General features: G+C 45.0%; 1 protein-coding gene across 6 annotated transcripts in view; it reads right to left on the bottom strand.

The window, feature by feature from the left end:
- Positions 1 to 17,415, bottom strand: part of PARP11 (poly(ADP-ribose) polymerase family member 11) — a 33,696-nt gene extending 16,281 nt beyond the window's left edge. For 2 of the 6 annotated variants that reach the window (XM_005207192.5, XM_024992016.2), the window contains exon 1: positions 17,216 to 17,385. In XM_005207192.5, the coding sequence (XP_005207249.1) occupies positions 17,216 to 17,233 (18 nt within the window). In that variant the 5' untranslated portion in view covers positions 17,234 to 17,385. The other 4 variants (NM_001082452.2, XM_005207191.5, XM_059886622.1 and 1 more) reach the window with 4 other exon arrangements.
- Positions 17,416 to 17,785: the final 370 nt, after the last annotated feature.

Raw genomic sequence — 17,785 nt, 5'->3', positions numbered from 1 at the left:
TGTCCGACTCTTTGCGACCCCATGGACTGCAGCATGCCAGGCCTCCCTCTCTAACACCAACTCCCAGAGTCCACCCAAACTCGTGTCCATCGAGTCAATGATGCCATCCAACCATCTCATCCTCTGTCGTCCCCTTCTCCTCCTGCCCCCAATCCCTCCCAGCATCAGTCTTTTCAAATGAGTCAGCTCTTCGCACCCGGTGGCCAGTGCTGGAGTTTCAGCTTCAGCATCAGTCCTTCCAGTGAACACCCAGGACTGATCTATAGGATGGGCTCTTCCTAGGTGCCAGATGCTGTCCCCAGTACTGCACGAGCAACACTCACAACAGCCCTGTAACATAGGTACTATTACTACCCCACATTTATAAATGAGAAGGTCACAACAGGGAAGCCAGGGTTCAAACCCAGGCAGTGCAGACCCAGGGTCTGTGCACTTCCACACGATGGAACACTGCCTTATATTTCCTTATCAATGACTTTATAATCTTGTCTATATCATGTACATGTTATTATTTTTGAAAGTTTTAAACACTTTTGGGTGGAGAATGTGATGAAGAGGAGGTCACCAGAAAAGAGGGAAAGAGGTGAGTCATGAAGATTCAACTTTACCTAGAATGTAGCTTTCTGTCCTCATTCTCTAAGGGTTTTTAAATTACTAAATTTGTACAGCTAATATATGAAAATATTCTCCTTGCAAAAAAGCAGAACATTCAAGATAAAGCTAAAGACTTCTTTGACCATCACTTCCCTTCCTGGTGGCTCTCACCTGCTTTCTCCACGGTTAATCAATACTATTCACTTAACTGTGTATCATTCAGACTTTGCCGTGTGTGTGTGTGTGTGTGTATGTGTGTGTGTGTGTGTGTGTGTGTATGTGTGTGTGTTTCATCATACACACACACACACAGTTAAACGGTTACTGGTGATTTGTCAAAACTTTAATTTCCTGTATCTCTGATTTTTTTTTTTTTTTTTTTTGGCAAAGAATATGTAGTACTTGGGTAATTTGGAAAAAATTTCATTCTTTAAAGTATCCAGAAGTGGTTTCACCTGGGCTAAGCTTCTATGCCCTTGTTGAGAAACCTTCTATGCCTGGTTTCCTTCTCACAGACCTGAGATGAGAAGATCCTTCTTCCCTGGCTGCTGGGAGACATGACGCCCAGTCCTGCAGAGTACCAAGCACAGTACCTGAGCACAGGGGATGGGGCTTGTTATTTTTTCATTCCTGTTTGGAAACTCTCTCCAAGGAATGCTTTGTAATTATGTTCAGGAATTTCCCTTCATGTTTTAAAGTGGATTGGCTGCTAAGAAATTAAAACCAGAACACCCTCAGAGCAAGAGCTGTAGATTTAGGCTCTGCTGTGTGGCTCAGTAGGTAAAGAATCCGCCTGCCAACGCAGAAGACACGGCCTTGAACCCTGGGTCAGGAAGATCCCCTGGAAGAGGAAACGGCAACCCACTCCAGTGTGCTTGCCCAGAAAATCCCATGGACAGAGGTGCCTGGCAGGCTGCAGTCCGTGAGGTCGCAGAGTCAGATGTGATTTAGCAGCTGAACACACAGCACCTGCATTCCACCTTATATATTTTACCAGGAATAAAGGCAGTGATTTAAATTTTAAGATCAGCTGTGTAAGTTATTCACAGCGCCTACTCTTCCTTATGATTTACTGTTCACCTAATTTGCCCATTTACACAGAAAGCAACAGTGACCTAAATTTAGTTTTTCTTCCGAAAATAACTTGAAAAATTGGGAAGGATGAATTTCAAGGAAATAGTTCGGATAAATATTTGGCTTATGAGTTCCATCGAGGAGAAAAGGGATGGGAAGTAGAAAAGCCCCCCAGACACAGCATACAAGCAACCGGTGTGCTGTGGTGCGTCACACTAACCCAGGACCACGCCGTGAGCCAGGTCACAAGGCGGGCGTGTTCACCACAGTCCTTTCCAGGAGGCCCGTCAAAGGCAGCTGTGTGTGTGTCAGCAGGTCAGAGGGGCGCCCAGGACAGACTTGTCTTATCATCCCTGTACAGAGAGGGCCATACCACAGGCTGGTACCACTGCCCTAAGGAGCTTCAGATTTTATAAAATTCCTCGTCAACTTACACTAATGTTTTCCTCCACAATCCAAGGCACAAGAGAAGTCATTATTCTCCAATTAGTGTGGGGCGGGGGGGGGAGAAACGAAATAGAGGAAAGATAATTACATTGTCTAGAATCACACAGCTGGCAGTTCAAAGAAGATTCTAGAAATACCCGAGGCCTCTGGAGCATCGGTTCTTCCCTAAGATGCCAGCCCCCTGTCTCTTCTCTCCTCTGGGGCTAAAGGTGAATGTGACTGCTTTGCTTCACAGATGTTATGACTTTCTTTCTATAGACTCAGTTCACAAGACTAACTTGTATGGTTTTCAACAAGTTCACCCTCCAAAGGAATGACTAGTGTATATAATTAGGCTCAAAGAGGTAAGTCAAGCTTCAGTGAATACCTTTAAAATACTGTAACCACGGAAGTAATGTATCGAGGTTATGATACATTTATAGGCAACAAAAGGAGTGTGTACAAGCTGTCCACCAGAGAGGAGGCAGTCAATAAATGTCAGTGAGATGGGTTCGATCAGCCAGGATGCCATACTCTGCTTGATCTTCTGGTTAACTGGCAGACAATGATACTTCCTGCACATCAGGCTGAGGAGAAAAAAAAAAAGTTAATGTAAAGTGGAAAAAAACGTTTTGTAAATTTTCAAGTGCAATGCGTATGCTGGAGGAGCCCGTCTACAATGCTAGCTTTTCCAAAGGGAATATTTATGGGGCCTGGGAGCAATCAGTTTGGATCATCAAATTGAAAGGCCAGGTGGAAGATAAGTTTAAAGTCAAAATCCTGGCCTGTGAGAGAAAAATGACATTCCAGATGGCTAAAACCCTCTGATGAGTTTATTAAAGTAAGTATCACTTGTTTGGTTAGTATAAACATAACACCTTGAGGAAATAATATTTGGTAATGAAAACCTCCTTGTTTCTTATATGTGTCAAAGCATGAACTGTTAGTCGATCAGTTGCATCCAACTCTTTGCCATCCCATGGGCTGCAGCCTCCTCTGTCCATGGGATTATCCAAGTAAGAATACTAGAGTGGGTTGCCATTTCCTGCTCCAAGGAATCTTTCCAACTCAAGGATCAAACCTGGGTCTCCTGCACTGCAGGCAGATTCTTCACCATCTGAGCCACCAGGAAAGCCCCCCTTATTATAGGAAGAAGGTCCAAAACTAGGCATCAAAAGCTTAGAAACAGGGTGGAACTTTTGGAATGACAAAACTGCATTTTAACTGGTGGACATTATTTTAAAGAACAACAACATTTAGTCTCTGGAAACTATCCTAAGAGCATAAAGCAAAAGAAGTATTTGCTCAAGAAAATCTACGAAGTCTCAGAGCAGGCAAGGGAGGGTCTGGCCTTTGAGCTGAGGTCTGCTCCATCAGCCCTGCTCCCCCTGCTCTGTGTTGCAGACAAGAAGACAGGGGTTTCCTCTCTGTCCAGCTGCTAGTCTGGGGCTATGACACCCTGGAAGGGGCTGCCTGCCCCCACGTGTGAAAGGTCTATTTCGAGCAGACAACACCAAGGACTCGTCTCCTTTCCTCTACCCAGTCCCCACTCATTTGGTGGAAGCTCCTGTCCAGACCCAACATGCTGTGAATACGGGGCCCTGACTGCTTCCACCTAGTCTGCTCCCAGGGTAAAGTTTTCATGGCAGGAGGAGTAAGTCAAGACGACCGAGGGCTGTCATCTCCCCTCTCGCCCAGTGCCCACTCAGAGGAAGGTGGCACTCTGGGAAGAACAGGCTCCCATCTCCAGTTCCAGGCACAGTGACACTGGGGTTCTATTTACCGGAGCAAAGGTACACCCCTGCTTAGGGTGCAGAGATCCATATATCTGCCTGAGGGGGCTGGCTCTACATGAACAAAGAGTAGAGAACCTCATGCCTAAGAACATTATTGGAAAAAAAAAATAGCAATCTTTTCATGAAATTAAGGAGAAGCTCTGATATAAGCAGAATGGCAGACTAGTCAAAAAGTTAACATAGAGAACCAGGGAAAGCCAACAAGAGCCCACATGGAATCAACAGTGGCAGTGGGAAGGCTGTGCACAAGCTCTAGGCTGTACCAACCCAGGAGTGGTCAGAGCAGGTCCTGGGGCCGATGTGACATCTCCAAGGCTGCACACCAATCCATCAGCATGGGGGGAATCTCACTGGCACAGGGGCTTAAACATTTCTTCTAACAAAACACCGAGTAAACCGCCCTTTTCCACCGAGTCTTTTATTAAAAAATCAGTTGTCCATGTTTGTGGGCCTACTTCTAGGCCTTCTATTCTAATAAACATTTTTTCTATTTTGAATACACGGTTTTGAGTGGAGTTTCATATCATGTTGCTTGCTCAGTCGTGTCCAACTCTCTGAACTGTAGCCCGCCAGGCTCCTTTATCTATGGGATTTTCCAGGCAAGAATACTGGAGTGGGTTGAAATTTCCTCCTCCAGGGGATCTTCCCGATCCAGGGATTGAACCCACGTCTCTGGCATCTCCTACATTAGCAGGTGGATTCTTTACCACTAGTGCCACTTAGGAAGTCCAGTTTCATACTCAATCTTTTAATCAGGTAGCATTCAGTTCAGTTCAGTTGCTCAGTTGTGTCCAATTCTTTGCGACCCCATGAACTGCAACACGCCAGGCCTCCCCGTCCATCAGCTCCTGGAGTCCACCCAAACCCATGTCCATTGTGTCGGTGATGCCATCCAACCATCTCATCCCCTGTCGTCCCCTTCTCCTCCTGCCCTTAATCGTTCCCAGCATCAGGGTCTTTTCAAATGAGTCAACTCTTTGCATGAGGTGGCCAAAATATTGGAGTTTCAGCTTCAGCATCAGTCCTTCCAATGAACACTCAGGACTGATCTCCTTTAGGATGGACTGGTTGGATCTCCTTGCAGTCCAAGGGACTCTCAAGAGTCTTCTCCAACACCACAGTTCAAAAGCATCAATTCATCAGTGCTCAGCTTTCTTCACAGTCCAACTCTCACACCCATACATGACCACTGGAAAAACCATAGCCTTGACTAGATGGACCTTTGTTGGCAAAGTAATCTCTCTGCTTTTTAATATGCTGTCTAGGTTGGTCATAACTTTCCTTCCAAGGAGTAAGTGTCTTTTAATTTCATGGCTGCAATCACGATCTGCAGTGATTTTGGAGCCGCCAAAAAATAAAGTCTGACACTGTTTCCACTGTTTCCCCATCTATTTCCCATGAAGTGATGGGACCAGATGCCATGATCTTAGTTTTCTGAATATTGAGCTTTACACTTTTTCACTTTCCTCTTTCACTTTCATCAAGAGGCTCTTACAGTTCTTCTTCACTTTCTGCCACAAGGGTGGTGTCATCTGCATATCTGAGGTTATTGATATTTCTCCCGGCAATCTTGATTCCAGCTTGTGCTTCTTCCAGCCCAGCGTTTCTCATGATGTACTTACTCTGCACAGAAGTTAAACAAGCAGGGTGACAATATACAGCCTTGACGTACTCCTTTTCCTATTTGGAACCAGTCTGTTGTTCTATGTCCAGTTCTAATTGTTGCTTCCTGACCTGTATACAGGTTTCTCAAGAGGAGGTCAGGTGGTCTGGTTAGCACTCCAATTTGTTCTTCTTTCTCAGAACTGCTTTGGCAAGTCTAGGTCCATTCACGTTCGACTGGGATTGAATAGTGAATGAGCTACCTGGAACTGGCATCTCAACAATATTTAGTATTCCAACCCATGAATGAGGTATGTCTCTTGACTTATTTACATCTTCTTTAACTGTTTTCAATAATGTTTTATAGTTTTCGATGTACAGATCCCACACATCATGTACAGATCCCACACATCATTTCTGCAAGATTCATACCTATTTTTGATACTACTGTAAATGGAACTGCATTTGAAATTTCAATTTCTGATTGAATGTTGCTAGTATGTAGATATATGTTGATTTGGGGATATGGTTTCTGTATTTGGCAACCTTAGTAAACTCACTTATTAATTCTAGAAAACTTCTGGACATTTCATCACATTTCTATATAGGCATCATACAGACAGAAGCTTTCCTTCTTTCTTCTAGCATACAGATGTCTGTTTTTTCTTTTCTGTGCTTTTTCTTGTCTTACTGCACTGGTTATAATTTCCAGGATAAAGGTACATAAACAACAAGCATCACTGCCTCATTCCTGATCTTAGTGGGGAAGCATTCAGTCTTTGACTACCAAGTTTAATATTAGATACGGGTATTTCATAGATGTCCCATGTGTCAGGGGTCCCCAAGGTCAACCTGAGGCTCATGAGAGAAGAATTCACAGGACTCAGAGTTGGTCGATTATGGCTATAGTTTATTACAGTAAAAGTATACAGAGTGAAATAAACACCACAAGGAAATTGGATGGGGTGAAGTCCAGAGGAACCATGTTCAAGCTTTCAAGTGTCCCTTCCCACTGGAGTCACACAGGACACTTAATTCTCCCAGAAACTCTGTGGGCAACAGAGTGCTGCCCACCAAGGACATTCACCTGAGCCTAGGTGTCCAGGGGTTCTACTGGGTATTGGTCATGCAAGCATATAGCACCTGTGTGGGTGACCCACCTCAGCTGCCAAAGTTCCAGACCTCCAGAAGGTTAGAACTCACTATGAATCACATTGCTAGTATAAACTATCTGGACACTGATGGAGCATGGCTGAAGATCGCGACCATGCAATTACACTCATTAGATAACCAATTCCAAGAGTTCAGTTCTTTGGAGTTCAGCAAAGGACAGTCATGAAAACAGGTATTGGTCATTGCACATTCTTGAGAATGTGCAGAGTTTGAGCAGCCCAGGCCTGTTCAGTTAACCTTTTCTGTACACCCCTTCTCAGGCTGAGCATGTTTTCTTCTGGTCCTAGGCAGCTCAGAACTTGTATCAGGAATAGATACTGGATTTTGTCAAATGCGTTTTCTGCATGCATTGAAATAATCATATGGTTTTTCATTTTAGTGTATTTGCAGATGAGTTATACTGAGTGCTGGGCTTCCCTAATGGCTCAGATGGTAAAGAATCTGCCTGCAATGCAGGAGACCTGGGTCTGATCCCGGGTCAGGAAGATCCCCTGAAGAGAACGGCTACCCACTCCAATATTCTGCCTGAAGAATCCCAGGCACAGAGTCCATGGGGTCACAGAGTCAGACATGACTGAGTGATTAGCACATACTGATTGCTATTCAAATATTAAACAAACCTTGAATTTGGGGGATAAACACCATTTGGTAATGATGCATTAACCTTATATATTATTAGGTCTGGTTTGTTAAAATTTCCTTTAGAATGTTTGTGTCTACATTCATTAGGGATGTTGATCTGTAGTTGTCTTATAGCGTCTTTGACTGGTTTTGGTATTGGCATGGTGACAGTTTCATAGAATGAGTGGTGAAGTATTACCTTAACTTCAATTTTCTGAAAGTCTGTGCAAAATTGTTATTATTTCTTCCTTAAATGTTTATAAAAATCACTGGCAAGCAACTGCACTTGCAGTTTTCTTTGTGGGTAAGTTTTTTCTACAAATTTAATTTTTTTAGTAAATACTGGGCTATTTGTGTGATTTACTTCTTGAGGGTGCTTTGGTAATTTGTGTCTTAGAGAGAACATGTCAATTTTATCTCAGTCATCACACTAACTGACATTCAGTTGTTCATAACAATCCCCTTACTATCCTTTCACATTTGTAGAATATGTAGTGATACTATCTCTCTCATTCTCAATATTGGTAATTTGTATTCCCTTTTTCTATTTTTCCTTCTGGTTTCATTTTCTCTGTTGTTTCATTTTCGTGATTTTCACTCTAAACTTTATCTCTTTGTTCCTGCTTTAGTTTAATTTGCTCTTCTTTTTCTCATTTCTTAAGGAGGAAGCTGTGGTCACTGATTTGTGACTTTTTTTATATATAAGCAGCTATAACTATAAATTTCCCTCTGAGTACTGCTTAGCAGCATACCACAAATTTGATAGGTTTTCATGTTCTATTTTCCCTTATTTCTTTAATCAATGAGTTTTGTAAGGTTACTATTTACTTACCAATACTTGAGGATTTTTACAGATCTTTTGTTTACTGAATTCTAATTTAATTCCATTTCACTCAGACAGCATACCTATGACCCCAATTCTTTTAAATGTATTTAGACTCCGTTCATGGCCCAGATATATGATCTATATTGCTAAATATTCTCTGTGTAGTTAAAAAAGAAACGTGTATTCAGCAGTTGTTGGATGTAATTAATGGTCTATAAATATTGATCAGCTGAAGCTGATGTTGATAATGTTGTTCAAGTCTTCTATACCCTTGCTCATTCCTAACTACTTATTCCATCAATTATTGAGACAGGAGTATTAAAATCTCCAACTAAAATGGGATTTGTCTATTTCTCCTTAACAGTTTTACTAGTTTTGTTTCATGTATCTTGATACTCTGTTATTGGGTGTATAAATGTTTAAAGTTGTTTCTGATGAACTGACTTCTTTATCATTAGGATATGGCATTCTTTATAACTAATAATACCATTATCACTGAAACCTACTATAATATTAATACCACTCTTTCTCTCAACTAGAGTTAGCACTGTGTATCTCTTTCCATTTAGTTTTATCCTACTTGTGTCTTCATTTTCCATGTGTGTTTCCTGTAGACAATTTACAGCTGGGTTTTGCTTTTTAATCCAATCTGACAATCTGCCTTCTAACTGGGATGTTTGGAGTATTACTTGCTATTATTGATTGGTTAGGTTTATCATCTTGCTATTTGCTTTTTACTTGTCCCCTGTTCTTTGTCCCCTTTTCATCTTTTTTTTTCAATCTTCTTTTCGGTTGAGTGCTTTGGGGATTCTGCCTCATCTCCTGTGGAGGCTTACTAACTATAACTGTGTGTCTACACACACTGTGCTTGTTGGTTCCTTTCCAGGCACGCTAACACCTACTCTAACTCGGGTTTGCCAGCTTCTGGCCCAGTATCTCCTACCACTGTCACAGACGGACACACGCACGCACACAGGCACTTGCCAGGACCTCCAATGAGCTGTCCTCAGTCCTGCACACTTTTATCAGACCTTATCTTATTTAACCTCTCAGTAACATTTTACCCATTAATCTAAATTACTTTTTTCTCAGTTTTCATTGAATCACACTCTCCAAATCATCTTAGATTTCTGGCCATGATCCTCAACCGTTTGCATCTTTACATCTATTCATGCTATCACTTCACAGGTTCCTGGTGCTCAGTCCTAGTCCCTTTTTGTCTTCCTTAGCATCTTTAAAACATGGTCCTTAAGAATTAGGAAGTAGTTCAAAGGCATTTTCAGAGAAAAAAAGGTAAAGGAAGAAATTTGTTCACATGCAGTTTGCAAAGTTGAAATATAAGCTTAATAATGATTTTCACAAAAATCCTTTATTTTCTTACCATAACGCCTATGTTCGGTCTGTGTTAATCAGCTCATATAAGCTGGTGTTCAGCAAATATAATGGTGTAAAAACAAATAAACTTCCACACAATTTTCAAACAGAGCCCAAATCAATCTCCTTTGTTGATAAGGATACAGAGGAACCCAGGCTAAACAGGCATTACCCAGCTAAAATGGGCAAAAGTCTTGATATTGCTGAGAATCTGTCAATTCAAATTTAATGCCCAATTTAACTGCTGTGACCAAAAAAAAACAAGCTCTTGACAAAATTTCTTTATTAAATTACTCTGTTGGAAGTCACATCTTATCAATGGCACATGATACAGCAGAGCGATTGTTATCACTTGAGTGTTTCAACATGTATTTAGTTTTAAAACTGAACAGACTACAAGAGAGAAAATACAAATCCATTCTTGTAGCACATGTAGTATGTAACAGGGTAGGAGAACTCAACAGCCTTCTGTTCTGTTTACTGATGGGAACTCATGGTACAAGGGAAGTTGGCTTTCATTCAGGCAATGATACTTTTGTGGGCTGTGACGTGGGCTGGAAAAGGTGCAATCCATTCACAACTAAAAGAGCTCAAGCTATACAAACAGCAAGGAAATGTGCTGCTGGGTTCCTAAATGATGCTTAAACATCTGGGACACTCAGAAGGCAGCGATGCGCCTCCCGAGTGTAACTGGGTGTGGAAGGAAACAGTGAAAACCAAGTACCAGCAAATCCTGCCACCTCAGAGCACGTGCTTTCAGACGCTGAAGGAAGAAATGGCAGTGTCTGTAAGATTCCTCTTCCCACCTGATTTACCGGCTGCCAAGGATAAAAGTGCTGACAAGAGTTGCTGAAGGGAGGGATGAAATTAAAAACACTTCTTCGTGATACGGATTAAGCCTATGGTCAAGCTTGATTTCCAGAGGCCTACGGAAGTGATGCTGAAACACAGTCAGCATCGTAAATAACGGCAACCTACTAGTCCAAGGCCAAAACATCGCTAAACCCTTTTTTACCCCAAGCTTTAATGCTGAGAATACAATACCAGATTTCACAAAGTCACCAAACTATGCTGGAAATGGCTCAATTGCTAGGCTCTGATTTCTTCCAAGAATCTGATGGTTTTCCTGACTCACTGGAGAGGAAGACTGACCTTAGTATTGTGAATATATAAAGAACACAACCAGTGTTACAAGAGAACAGGAACAGATACTTTCCAGAAACTGAAGCAGTCCAAGAATCCACTTGCTCCCATCTTCCAAACATCCTGGCTGGTTGAATCCTACAGTTATCTGATATTATAAGTGTGTCAATTTGGTGACTGTGTTGACCTGGGTTGACCCACCCTGCTCTCCTCAACCCTGGACCACACACTACAGCTCCCTAAGTGCCTCCCCACGGTCCTTCAGATGTCCATCTGTGCAAGTTCTAGTCACTGCCAGAACAAACCACCACCAATTTAGTGACTTATAAGAACACACTTTCTCATCTCACAGGTCTGTTGCGGTCTGATGTGGGACTCACAGGCTAAAATTAAGATGGGCTTGGTTCCCACCTGGAGGCTGCTGGGGGGCTCAATTTCCTCGGCTTTTCCAGCTTCTAAAAGCCGATCGCACTGCTTGCTTTACGGCTCCCTTAAGTCCATCTCCAGTCAGCAATGATGCACATCTGTGATTCTTCCTCCAGCCTCACGCTCCCTCTGACTCACTCCTATCTCCATCTTCTGCTTTTAAGGACCCCAGTGATGACGACACTGAGTACACCTGTACAATTCAAGATACACTCCCCATTATTAGTCAGCTGACCAGCAATCTTAACTCCCTTTTGCTCCGTGACCTGACAAGAGTCACACTTTCTGGTGACCAGGATGTGGAGACCTTTGGCAGCCCATCACTCTGCCTCGCATACTCTCTAACACAGAACTCATTTTCCCCACAGCAGCCAGAATGATCTTTGTAAAACCCCTCCTCTGAGGGTAAAAGTCAAATCCTAAACAGGTGCCACAAATCGACACGTGGCCTGTTCCTAACTACCTACCGGCCGGACTCCTGGTTCCTGGCGTTCCAGCCACAGATGGCTTCTCTCTCAAGCTCCTTCCTGCCTCGGGGCCTTCGCTCGGGGCATCTCTGCTGTCTGAACAGCCCTCCTCCCCTCCCATGATGACTGTACCTGGCTAACCCTTGCTCAGTCCCTCAAATCTCTGCAGAAGGAGCTCTCACTGGGTGGCCTGACCGGATGGATCTCCGAGTCCAGCACTAGCTCCTCCTGTTACACATTCCAGTGTGCTTTTTCTTTCAGAGCTTCTACTATGGTTGGAGTTGAACGCTAAGGTGCAGTTATTGGTGTAATGTCTGCCTCACTGCATAGACCGCAAACCCACAAGGGCCAGGCCTGCTGGGTTGCTCACTACCGTGAACTCTGGGCCTGAGAACTCACTGGCTTATAGTAAGTGCTAAATAAATGAGTGAGCGACCTCAGACCTTATTTCCAAAGCAAGTCTACTCTGGGAGGGGAAGCTGCACGTGCCAAAGGCCTCAACACCCTGCATGAGCACCAGGCCAGTGGGGGCTCCCTCGGTGAACCACCCCACGCCATCCCTTCAGGCCTCAACCATGAACACGCACGCCCAGCTTTGTCTCCGACTGTTCTGCCCTGACACCAGACTCACCCCTAAGCCCTGTGCAGTGCCCACCATGCCAATTCCAGGAGGGCCGCATTGTCTTTCTCCTCCTATTCGTGGGCGACATCACTAGAAAGTCCTGAATCCCCAGAGATGTCATCACAAAGATTTTCTGCAGTTCAGGAGCCCTTCCTTTAGCTCTGGTTTCCTGAATCCCTCCCCACAGGGTCTTTTCTACTCATTCTAAATCCTACATCCCAAGTTGGAATGGGAAAAGCACTTGTTCTGGGGACAGAAAGCTCTGTGTTGAAAACTGGGCTGTCCTTATTCAGAAAATGCACCCAAGGTTGAGCCTTTGTCTCATCATTAAACAAAGGACAGTAATTTACACCCCCCCCCCCACCTCACAGAAGTACCAGAGGACCCCGTAAACTAGTCAGTGTTGCCCCCAGCCACCAAACATCGCACACATCACACACCTCTCTAAGCTCAGCTAAACCCATTGCCAGAACAATTATAGAGAATGCCAAGACAATGCCAAAGCAGGTGCTGGGGCAGAGGAGGGGCTGGGGGAGCTGAAGTTTGAGTAAGAAAGACAAAAAGTGTACGACTATTCTCTCAAGACGCTGGACACAGAAAGGAGAGAAGTCTGGAAGCACCTGTCAGTTACCAAACCCCAAGTGGATGCTGATCTTGAGAACATGTCTGCATAGACACTACACTGTCTAAACTTTCCCTGCGAGGAACCCACCCTACCTCCATCCCCCCTCCAGCCCAAGGGTACGTCTATGAAAGACACTGCCTACTCCAGACACACACAGCCACAGATGTCAGCTGCCACCCCCTACAGCCCTCCACACTCATTCTCTCGCGATGTCCTCACCTAGACTTGACCCACCAGCCATGCTCTTCTTCCATGTCACTCCTCCACTGAAGCTGTACGGGTCATTCTCTCTTGCTTTCGCGGGCTTCAGCTATTTTGCTTCCTCTGTCCTTTCCATGAGACCACATCATGTGACTCGGACACCTAGCTCAAACTGTAAGTTACTTCACTAAACCTACCCAGTCCCCCAGACACCCTCTGGCAACACTGGCCCCATTCAAACTATACCTCCAGCCCTTGAGGATAGGCTCTGACGCGGTCCAGGTTTGCACTGGTCCCTTCCTAGTGTCTGGAGTAAGCAGGTGTTTATCTCGTGTTTGTTGATGGGGTGAAATCATGACTTGACAGCTCAGGGAGCTGGGTTTAGACATGCTACCTGTGAACTCTTGGACAGACAACCAGTAGCTCTGTCCATCTCCCAGTTCAGAGAAGGGGTCAGGATTAATGGCATACATTGGGCAGGCACGGCCATCAGAGTGATACCTGAAGCCTGGGAGTTCAGAAAGACGCACCGAGACAAGAACAAGGGGAAGGTGGAACGTTTCAGGACAGAAAAAGGCAGTGCAGCTAAGCCAAGATCAGGATTCAAGGACAAATCACAGGAAGGAAAAGAAATCCAAAGAAGTACAGTCCCAGAAAATTCCAAAAGAAGAGAGAGGAGGTTGTGAGAAATACTTCCAGTGGCATTAATGCTGCAGAAAGACAGAAGAGGGTCAGGTGTGCAGGTGGCCGTTGTGCATGGTGATCCGTAAGCTCCTGGTGACCTCCCAGCAAGCCAGGTGCTGGGGCAGAGGCAGGGCTGGCGGAGCTGAGGTTTGAGTAAGAATGACAGAAAGTGTAAGACTATTCTCTCAAGATGCTGGACAGAGAAAGGAGAGAAGTCTGGAAGCAGCTCAGCTGTGATGATAAAACAACAGAGGAAAAGGAGGCTTGGCAGGTGGAGTGCCGCGCTGACTTACAAACATCATCACGGCTCCCGCCAAGCGCAGGACAGAGGCAGCGAGGACATGGGTGCTAAGAGTTCCGTGGCTTCCCCACCTGCTTGATCTTGGCAAAGTCATTTCCTCCTCCCTCCGCTACGTCACTAGACTGTTCTCACCGTCCGAGCTAACAAGGGAAAAGGAATTTCACAAGAGTTTATCACTCTTTATGAACTAAGACCCTGTTACTGCAAGAGATGACTTGTTATCTTAAGAGACGTTTGTCACTTTTCACTTTCTGTCATCAGAGAGAAGCTGGAACTCCCTCCCATGTAATGTTGACACTTAATCTATTTTCAGCAAAGACGGGTAAGACAATGGCAGAGAGAGCAAAAGGCAGGGCAAGGTCAGGGTATGCAGAGTCAGGCAGTGATGGTGCTCCTTCCAAGTCCTTTCTGCAGATCTTGCCGTTTTCCTAAACTGAGGGACACTGGCCAAGGGCTGCCTCCCCCAGTGGGTGGAGAACTGCCAGGAACCCCCACTGGAACTGAGAACATGCCACCTGTCAACCGGGTCTGCCTCAGTCGGTGCCTGGCTGGTAAAAGACTTGAACAGAATCACCACCAACCTCATGACTGTCTTGAAAAAGGAAAATAAAACTGTGTGCTGAGATAAAGTTTATTTATAGCTCCTTGGTTTTCTTGTGTGGGGTTTCCCCCCACCCAAGGAAATGCTGCAAGTTCATGGTGATTTTCCACACTCCAAACATGTCTGGGGGACTTTCCAGGTGGAAGGGGGCGGCTGCTTCTAGTATTACCACAGCCAGAGTCAGTGCAGTTATCTCCCCAAAACACTTGCAAGTAGAATACAGTATCACACAGGAGGTGTATTTGCCAGAGGAGATATATTTGCAGATTACAGGTGGCGTATTAGAGTCATAGATACTACCAAAACAATACAGGGAGAAATTAGCAGACATCTTCAATTAAAGCAGTTCACTATGCCTTCCTCCACAAAGCGGAATTTATTATACCATTCAATGGAAAGAAATGGTAAACAGTAATTTACACTGGTGGGTAACACAGAGTCATCTGTATTTATCTTTAGGATGCTTTTTTTTTTTTCATCTTCCCAATTGTGTTTGGTTTAGAGAAACATTAAAATTAATTTTTACTCCAGGAGCATAGCTGGACAGACAATCCAGATGCTTCTTCTATTAAAAGAAACTAACAAATTGCCAGAGGAAACCCAAATGCAGGATGCTGGCTGTATTTATACAGAACAGACCTGGGTTCAGTCCCTGGGTTGGGCAGATCTCCTGGAGAAGGGAAAAGCTACCCACTCCAGTATTCTGGCCTGGAGATTTCCATGAACTATGTAGTCCATGGGGTCGCAAACAGTTGGACATGACTGAGCAACTTTCACTTCACAAACTGTCCTTATTGATAGTATTCATATGCTCAGAGGAAGAAAAACAGTATCAGTAAGAAAACACAGGACCACTAAGACATATTAGAGTGGCAAGACAAGGGTCAGAAGAAGAATGTGGGTTTGTAGGTGCAAAGTTCATCACAATTAACAAAAGTCAATCTGCTCTACTGAAATCAAGCAAAATCACTAGAATGATTTCAGAGAAAACCAACCATTCCTTCCAAAGAAGTGAGATAATGCCATAACAAACTAAATACAGGAGATATTCACTAGCGCCTCTATAACCCTCACAAACACACCAGTGACCCAATAGTGAAATCTGATATGTACGTTATGGAGAAAGAGAAAAAAAAAAAATGGAGCAAAGGAGTCTTCCCAGTGTTGATACAATGGCCTTTGTGAATTCAAGGGGCATTTACTGAGCACCTACTATATGCCAGGCTCTCTTCCCTAGTCTTTGGATGCCACAGGAAACAAAACAGACAAAAATCTCTGCCCCTGTGGAGCTTACAACATAATGAAGGATTTAAGACATGTGACTTTGAGCAAGACATGTACTTAGATGAGTAAAGATGTGTTATGGAGAAACCAGGAAGAGGACAGCCAATAAAAACTGAATACACACACACACACATAATAATAATATATGAAACTGACTGATGACAGCGAAAGTGAATATATAAGCAGAATACATTCTCACAATCTGCAATTATTTTTGCTAAAATCAAAACCCGGCAATTACTTTCCTCTGATGTGGCCTTATATTAGAGGATTCTATGTCTGAGCCAAAAAAAAAAAAAAAGTCTTAAATGATGACCATCATTACATGAAGGTCTGGGATGGAACCACAACATGCAGCGAAAAAATCCAGACCAACAGACTAGTCTGTACTGGGGAAAAACAGATGGAAATTTACTGATAACTCTCTTCTTTACCTGGAAATATACTCCAGGAACGAGGAAGATGTAGTACTGATGACAGAAAAGGAGTTACTGCAAATATGGAAACTGGGTTACTAAAGTAGACTCAGGAATTTCTCTCAATAGACGGGGCAGCTGCACATATTTTGGCCAACAATTCGCTGATACATGATTCTGCCATTTTCCAGTTAACTCAAAGGTGTAAACAGCGTCTAACTGTGTTACCAGGCGACTTCGCCTCTAACAGGAGACTAATAGAAATACTCCTGGCAAACGGACTCCTCTCTTTTAAAGCTGCATATTAAACGAAGGTACAAAAACAAAATAAAAATATATGTAGACACAATGCGAATACCGGAGGGAGAAAGACTTGCAGCGGGAACGCTCCAGGTCACCACTTCCGTCCACCCGGGGGAGAAAAAAAAAATCTAAGAACACACGTTCGCCCCTCCACCCCTCCCACCCGTTTTCCCAGGCTGTCCATCAAAAAGGGGAAAGGCGCCCCGGCGGTTCCTCTTAGGCCCATTCAGGGGAGAGTCCGGGGGGGAAAGCCCCTTCGCTTTGGATAGGGGTGAGGTGGAGGGCTGGCAAGTACATCTGAGCCTAACGAAGACTCACAGGTTCGACGCCCAGGAAACGCCAGCCAGACAGCAAAACGCAGTCTAAAACGACAGTGTGGAGGGATGGGGAGCAGAGTAACCACAGCGAGTCCAAATCAATCACTGGGACGGGACAGACAGCCTGCCCGGCACTGGAGACCCACCAAGCCTTCTCCACTGTTCGCAAGGTGCTGCCGGAGCCGCCGAACCCGGGGCCTCCGCGTTCTCGGAACTCAACAGCCGGCCGGCGGGGCCAGGAGGGGTGCGGGGTGTGGGGGGCGCAGTTCCCGGGAACTCCGCCCGCCCTCTCCCGTCAACCCCGCCCATCGGTCCGCCCCATCCCACCCGGCTACTCACCGGATTCGCTTCCCACATAGCGGTGGCGAAATCGAGCGGAGAGAGCCTAGGGGAAGGGGCCGGCCGCAGGGTCGGGGCACTGGATTTTTCCGAGGGTCCCCGGGAGCCAAGGGACGGAGAGGCAACCTTCTCGTAGGCCTCCTTCTCCCCTGTCACAGGCCGGCGTCTTTGGACCCCAAACCTCCCGACTTCCGGCTGCAGCCGGCCAACCAACGCCGGCCCCGCCCCGTCCCCGGAAGCCCGCCCCGCCCCTGACGCTCCCTTCCGGTTTCGGCGCGGGGTGGGCGGAGCCTGCCAGGGTCTGAGTGGTCCTGGGCTTTTTAAAGGGTTTTCAGTCCAAGCACACGCCCAGGCCTGCAGTTGAAGTGTAATGTCCACTCTGAGAGAACCTCGCTGGCTGTTCTTCCTCTTATATTTATTGATCACCGCGTAGTGACCAAGAGGTAGACAGGCCTGAGAATTAATAGCCCGCAGGACAAGCTTTCCGGAGAAGGCACTGGCACCCCACTCCAGTACTCTTGCCTGGAAAATCCCATGGATGGAGGAGCCTGGAAGGCTGCAGTCCGTGGG

This window comes from Bos taurus, chromosome 5 (genome assembly GCF_002263795.3).
Source record: "Bos taurus isolate L1 Dominette 01449 registration number 42190680 breed Hereford chromosome 5, ARS-UCD2.0, whole genome shotgun sequence".
In the NCBI taxonomy this organism is placed as follows: domain Eukaryota; kingdom Metazoa; phylum Chordata; class Mammalia; order Artiodactyla; family Bovidae; genus Bos; species Bos taurus.
This window is presented reverse-complemented; position numbering and strand designations above follow the sequence as displayed.